The sequence below is a fragment of the Penaeus chinensis genome, chromosome 12 (assembly GCF_019202785.1).
Source record: "Penaeus chinensis breed Huanghai No. 1 chromosome 12, ASM1920278v2, whole genome shotgun sequence".
Classification (NCBI taxonomy): Eukaryota; Metazoa; Arthropoda; class Malacostraca; order Decapoda; family Penaeidae; genus Penaeus; species Penaeus chinensis.
The window spans coordinates 41,194,017-41,201,516 of NC_061830.1; the positions used below are offsets into that span (position 1 = coordinate 41,194,017).

At 40.3% G+C, this 7,500-nt stretch overlaps 1 protein-coding gene across 3 annotated transcripts in view; it reads left to right on the forward strand.

The window, feature by feature from the left end:
• Positions 1-7,500, forward strand: part of LOC125031214 (mucin-17-like) — a 104,828-nt gene that overhangs the window by 91,219 nt on the left and 6,109 nt on the right. For 2 of the 3 annotated variants that reach the window (XR_007115459.1, XM_047621834.1), the window contains exons 4-11: positions 184-282; positions 562-712; positions 988-1,196; positions 1,590-1,833; positions 1,969-2,067; positions 2,266-6,243; positions 6,390-6,590; positions 7,426-7,478. Coding sequence is in view for 2 of the 3 variants with exons in the window: in XM_047621834.1 (XP_047477790.1) it covers positions 184-282; positions 562-712; positions 988-1,196; positions 1,590-1,833; positions 1,969-2,067; positions 2,266-6,243; positions 6,390-6,590; positions 7,426-7,478 (5,034 nt within the window). In the remaining variant the exon portion in view is untranslated. The remainder of the gene's footprint in view (positions 1-183; positions 283-561; positions 713-987; positions 1,197-1,589; positions 1,834-1,968; positions 2,068-2,265; positions 6,244-6,389; positions 6,591-7,425; positions 7,479-7,500) is intronic. The other variant, XM_047621835.1, reaches the window with a different exon arrangement.

Genomic DNA, 7,500 nt, shown 5'->3' on the forward strand with positions numbered 1-7,500 from the left:
GTGGCCATGATTCGACATCCCTGATTTACAGTCCTAGGTGCATTCTTTGAAGGATGTTTTAAAATGTTTAGAAAAACACCCACACTCACACCCACACACACATACAGGCACACACAAATACCCACACCCACAAGTTACAATTTAGAAAACATTACAAGTAACAAACCTACTTGTCAAACACAGGGCCCGCTGCCCCACACCACTGCTGACTTCTGGAGGATGGTGGTGGAGTGCGAAGTCCAGGTCATCATTATGGCCTCCAACGAGACGGAGGGAGGGAAGGTAGGTGCTGTAACTACAAGTTTTAGATAAGTCAATGAGACAAGTGTTTAAATGATATAATGGAATGTCAATAAGGGTATCTATATTTGTTTTAGAGGACCTGAAGTAATATGCTGCCTTAGTTGTGTAAAGTGGGAGTCTGTTAGATCTAGTAATCTAGGTGTAAGTGATGTCATTATTTCACTTTAATTATCTTACTCCCATTTTGTTAGAATTTTGTGATTTTTAGTTGTGGCATCTCTTTATCAATATGCTTTCAATCTGTACTTCTTTTTCCAGCACAAGTGTGAATGTTATTGGGTAAACACAACAAATGAGGAGAGGCAGTTTGGGAATGTCACGGTCTCCTTTGTGAAGGCCAGGCAAGTGTGTCCAGACTTCATGGTTAGAACACTCAAGATCAAGTACCCCACAGACTCCGGCAAGACAGGTGATATATATTTCCATAACTGTTTTTATACTGCTTTCTTCAGTATTTTCAGCCATGCGTATTGTAACATTTTATCTTCAGGATTAGAAGTTAGTATCGTAGTTTCCTTAGAAAAAACAGGACACACAACTGAATAGCAAACATTAAGTAGTAGAATAATTTTTTCCACAATTTAAACATTAATATTATCAAATTACCCCTTCCTATGCCAATAAAGCAAACAGACAATAAACAGTTTTGGAAGCATGTAACTAATTACTTTCGCTTTCCACCAGAAGAACGTACAATCTGTCAGTTCCACTATGTCCTCTGGCCTGACCATGGAGTGCCAGAGACTGTCCGACCACTGCTGGACATGGTGCGGTTGGTGAGAGACTGTCAAGCTTCGGAGACATTGCCTGTTCTTGTTCATTGTTCAGCTGGCTGTGGCAGAACAGGAACAATTTGTGCAATTGACTATGTGTGGGGTCTGCTGAGAGCTGGGGTAAGTACTTTACTGTACCAGAAAAGGTATTTGGGAATGAAATACTGCTCAAAACAAGAGATGTAACTGACACCTTTTGATAAACCTTCATCAGAATTTGAGTTGAACTGAAATGTGTGAGTTACATGTTTTGTTTTGTTTAGTTATTTATCTTCACTATGGACTTGGTTCATTCAACAATGTTTATTAGCTTATAAACTCAAAGCATACATTCAGTTGTATACATATCCAGAATATGAATATTATGGGTATGGTATGCATTGTTACTTATGTAGTCATATAGTTCACTGATATATAAATGCAGACAATGCAGACACTATCATGTTGAAATGATTTTGATTTTAACCATGAATCTGTTACTCAGTACTGACTATTATTTCAATGCATTTTCAGCGTTTAACAGAAAATCTGAACCTCTTCGGCCTTGTAAAGGAGATGCGTAGACAGCGTGTTGCTATGGTGCAAACAAGGGAACAGTACATTCTCTTGCACAGGGCAGTCCGAGAGCTTTTCAAGGAAAGATTGAAGGTTATAGATGCTCACCCATATGAAAATATAGCAACTGATGGTACACCTCTAATTTTAAGAGAAAAGGAGAGTGACTATGAGGAACTATATGTGAAACCTGAGAAGCAAGGTATTAACATTGACCATATTTTGGAAATTTTTGTTGGCTTAATATTGATCGCTACAAGTTTTTAAAGATAATGTTTTGGCTTTATGCACCTTTAAGAATGGAAATGAAAAATATGATATTAAATTTCTTCTCCAGATGAAAGTGCCAAACCAACCCCACCAACAACAGCCCCAAGTGCCGTATCCACACCAACTGGCTCTCTCACTCGCTATTCCAATACAAGAGGAAATAATGGTAAAAAATGACAGGAACAGATTTGATGTTAATTAGATATATGTAGATATAATGATCCTTTGTTCCATGTTTGTAGTTCAAAAATATATAATTGATTCCCTTCACACCTTCCAGCTTGTATGTTTATATACTGTATATAGTACACATAGGGATTCTAAAATTTGAAATTAATTTGGTTGTTTTTATATCTCTTTTCAGATTACCTGGCATCGAGTTCACCCATAAATAGTTTAGAGAGGCCGGTGGCTCTTGTTCCTCCACTCCCTCTGAAACTCTGCAAGCCTCCCCCTGTTACTTCATGTGTGTCACCACACTGTTCACCTAGCCCCCATATTTCACCCATCCCACAGCCATCCCCCGTCCAAAATCACTGCTCACCTGTCCCTCATCCATCCCCTGTATCATTTCCCACTGCTAACCAGGCTCATCGTAGCTACTCTGCCTCTCCATCTCTGCCTGTGGTTACAAGCACTCTCCAGCCTGTAGTTACTGTCACAAGTTCCAGTTGCTCACCAGGAGGATCTCATCTGTTCTCACAGTTATCACCCAACCCTTTCCAAGTCACACCATCCAATAGTAAGGCTGGGCTTCACCCAACATCAAAATTAGAAAAGGATGCAGAAAATGCAGCTCACAAGCGGCAAGTTGCACAACCCTCTGGTTCCTCCCCAGCTGGTGGAGTTACACAGAGAACCATGCAAACTCCTACTGTGTCAGGAAGCCCACAGCCTTTATCCTCAGCTGCCACACCTTCAAATACACCAAACCATACTCCTACGCCACTGCATAGTCTGAGTATGTCACAATCTGCACATCATCTGAATCCAGTCCCTCCAATTCGAAGTAGGACACCTTCTCCAGGGATGACATATGGAAGATCCTTAGAAGAAGGAAAACACAATGTAGTTGATAATACCCACATTAGTCAGGACACTAGCACTAAGAGCACTGAAATTGTACGACGACCAAGCATAGCAGAGCTCAAGGAATTGTTTGAAAAAGCAGGAGATGCTGAGACTCCAGGAGTGAGACTGTCTCGCAGTGCTAGCAGTGTAACATCAAGAACTAGCCTGAGCATTCATCCAGATGCAGATGGAGGCTTTCGCATTAAGAGAAAGAGCAGTTTAGGGGCTGAAGAAACTTTGCAATCAAAGAAAGCATATGAGATGTTAGAAAGATCGCGCCATCTTAACATCTGCCCTCCTCCACCGCATGAGTCTTCAAAAGCTGCAGTTGTGTCAACAGCACCTGTTACTGTTGTAAGTGCTGCCAAGCCACCTTCTAGTCCTGTGTACACCAGCCCCTTGTCACGAAGGAGAGGAACATACAACCTAAATGACTCCCAAGATGATAATTCTCATTCAGCTTTGTTGGCTCGAGTTGATGACAGACCTGCTTTACCTGTTAAAAAGAGCAAGTCATTCAGATATGCTCGGCCTGTAGACTCGTCCACAAATACCATTGCTTCTACAAGAAGTCCAGAACTAACAAGGAAGAAAGCAGATATTAATACCTATTTCAGCTTAGATAGAGGGAAAGGAGACAGTTTTTCACTCAATAAGTCAGAAAGTGGCAGTGTCAACTTCATAGGAGATATTCCATCACCAAGAGAAGGTTTCAAACTATCAGTGTATCAGATGCCCAATACATCACAGGCATCAAAGCCTGGTGTAAGTAGTAATGAAACTAAAGATCAAACTATCCCAGAAATAAAATTGGACCAGAAGCCACAGATACCTCCCAAGAAAATCATTGGTGAGCGCTTTCGTAATGCTCGTCCTCCAGATTCTCTGTATATCAGTGCACCTCAGCCATATACTCCAGTTAACACGTTCCAAGGTACAGGCACCCCACATACTCCACAGTCTGCGCCGCCAGTCATCTCATCAACACAAAATGGTTCACCATTTTGGAACCGTAATCAAGTGGATAGGTCAATTTATGACTGTCCAAAAGAACTACAGGCAACTTTGGGACTTAACAATGATATTATGCCATCTACATCAGTTGCAACATCCATTGCAAGTAGCCAAAGTCTGTATTCATCCCAAACAACAGATAACAGAATGCACACAAGTATCACTGGTCACACTTTAGCTAATCTTCCTAAACCATCTCCAACCACAGAACTCTCTCAAGAGACTTCAGGCACAAAGGAATATGTTAATGCAAGGGTAGTAAGAAATCCCAACACAGACACAAAAGAACCATCAAGGTATGTATATGTTCCTCTTCCAACCAAGAGAGGATCTCGAGATAATAAGGCACCACATGAGTATGCAAACTGCACATTGAGTGCACAGTCAGATTCGGCGGAGGGGGAAGATCCTACAGAGATATATATGGACTCGCAAATTGTGAAGAAAGGAGCACCTGGTAAATTCCCTGTATATGATGAGGTAATTCCTACAGCACAGTCAAAGACTGAAAGTTCTGTCAGTAAGTCTGCTTCTAAAGAAAACATATCCCTCCCCATGTCCACTTCAGCATCACCAGGATCACTTAGCGCTACAGGCACAGCCACGACCCCTGGATCTGCAGACTATGAGGTAATGGACTTTGGTGAAACAAGTACTAGTGTTGATGAGGTGTTTGAAACTGTCAACTATGAATTGCTTGGTGCTAAAGACAGAAGAATACATAGAAACACAGAGAATAAACACTCAGCAGAGAATGTAAAGGATTTTTGTTCTAAAAAGGATTTAGATCCGATTGCTCGGCAGGTATATCTAGACTGCCAGGATTACCTCCTCCATGGTACCAACAAATCTCCTGTGCCATCCCTGATGCCAAAACCTTCAGAGAAAGAGGCCAAGAAAGTAACCAAACCAACAGATATGTCTAAAAGCCTTACTTCAGCTCTAGACACAAGCATGGATGTAGATGAGGTGAAAAGTAAAGTAAATGTGGCACCCCAAGGGCTGAGGACCAGAGAACGTCGAAACAGCTACAGGCAGGCAGTTAATCCTGTTACTCATAATGAACCCAAAACGCCTGAGGAGAAGATAAGTGGAAAGTCAGAGCCAAACCGAAGCATCCACAAATATGAGACCATTTGGTTTGAGAATGGAAAGCACATGACAAGGAAAAATAACCCTAGTCCCAATAGCCAACAGCAATTACATCAGCAAGTTTCTAAGTCAGCAAGCGTCCCAGCTGAGAGAGAAGACCCCCTGCAGCAAAGAGGCAGTTCAAGTGTTTATATGCAAGTTAAGACCCCATCAATGGAAGATCATGGGTCTAATTTTAACCAGATGTCAAATAATAAAGATTCTCTTTTTAGGGAAAAATTGGAAGAGTTTCACACACTTGTTAATAGCATTGAGTGGGAAAAGCCAGTGAGAATGAGTGCTGCCTCTCCAAGACTTTTGGATGATGATGCAAACTCTAAGGGATCTGGAAGTAACAACAGTACCCTACAGTCCCATTCTACATCATCATCCAGAGATAGTGAACATCAAGAGCCAATTTATGTCAATACTCCACCTCTCTTACCTGTCTCTAGAACTATGTCATCCAGTAACAAAGGTCAGCTTCCCCCAAAAGCTACCAGAAATTGTGATCCAATAGAGCCAAGATCGCCACCACCTTTGCGCCATAGTCGCACAGAAGGCAAATTAGACAACACAGACTCCAGACCTGGGCAGCAGTCACCAATTATTAATGCAAACTCTTTGTATGGTACCATAGCAACCTCAACTGTAAGGCCTAAACCACCTGGGAGTAACTCTTCTTCACCATCTTTCCCAAACTTTTCTCAAAATCAGGCAAAGCCACCATCACCCTATCACAGTTTAGTGTCTACGGCCACTCTTCCATCAAGAACAACAATATCTCCAACACCTTACCATAACATACCACCACCTAAAGGATTTGGCAATGGAACTTCCCCTGGTAATTCTCCCAATCCGCTTCATTCTCTACAGCAGAACAGAGAAAATCACGAACCATTGTCATCTTCACCATATTACAACATGGCCATGTTTACAAGTGGCAAACCAAATCAAGTACAAAGAAATATTCCCATATCAACATCAGGACAAGACTCAAATCAGATGGGCAAAGCTGGTTTTTCTCCATACACATCGCCTCCACTAATCTCAAATGTGGTGCGTCAAACTTTCACTCACGGCCAACCATCCAAAGCCCACATCATAGGAGATATTGCTATAGTTGGTATGTATAGTGTACTTCATAGTCAGTTTTTTAGATATTACCAGTTGATATGCAAATTCACTTGAAATGTTTTATTATTAATTCTGATTGTATATATTGTCATAATGGTCTTATAGAAATTACATCTTGGTTGTAATTTTTTGCAGGAGAAGAATCTGTGCGACTCAGGCGGCCTGGGTTAGCTCCACATCCGAGAACAGATGTAGGGAGTGGGTGCAGTAGCAATGACTCACGAGGTTCAGAAGGAGCACCTATTGCTCCTCCAAGAATAAAGAGGAATTCAACTGCTGGCTTACCCAGGCATAGTGCTATTGAGCCATCTTCACACATGCACAGTGATAGGCGTTGTGAGTACAGTACTTTAACGAAAAGGAGTCTATTGGTAACCTTTACTCACATGTGTAAAAAGATAAATTGCCATTCCTTATGCACCACATTTTTTTGTCATTTGTAGTGTGTCATTTAGGAAGGAAATTGTTTACTAGATTAAATCTTTGGATTTAAAATTGTCCAGCTTCCAGTCAAGCAATGCTAAAAACTTTTTTTGTATATTTTTCAATATCAGTTTATCTGTTGAGATTTAGTAACTCATGTGAGATGGTTTCCTTTTATTTTATTGTTTCACATTGCTATGAAACAACTTATTATTGTTACTTTAATGATGATGAAGATAATGAATTTTATGATCACCATCATCATCATTATTACTACCACTACTACTGCTAACATCATAGTCATTTTTTGTTGTCATTGTCATTGACATAATTATTATCATAGTCATTTCCATTAATCATCTTTATCATTATCATCATGGTCATGAACATCATCATTACCACCACCAGACACCTCACCATACCCCACCACCACCCAGCCACCCACCGTTACCCACCAATACCATTGTAAGATCTCTGCTGTTATGTACTTGTTTTGTTAAATTTTAATCATGTTCATTAATACTATAAATATGGAGTTATTATACATTATATATAGTCATTATACATTTATTATACAACATTTATTGTATAATATATCCATAGATAGAGGGAGTAAAGAGAGAAGAACTGTTATTTCTGAACAAGAGATTACTTTAATTTGAATTCACAGTGATACAAATCTTGTAATTACATAGGGTGCATCATTTTGTTCACAGTAACTCATAATAAAGGTATTTTTTCCTTCCAGGCTCCACAGATGGTCCTGAAAACTACCGCCAGACTATGATAACAGCTAAACAGGTAGAATCCTTTAGTCAGTTTT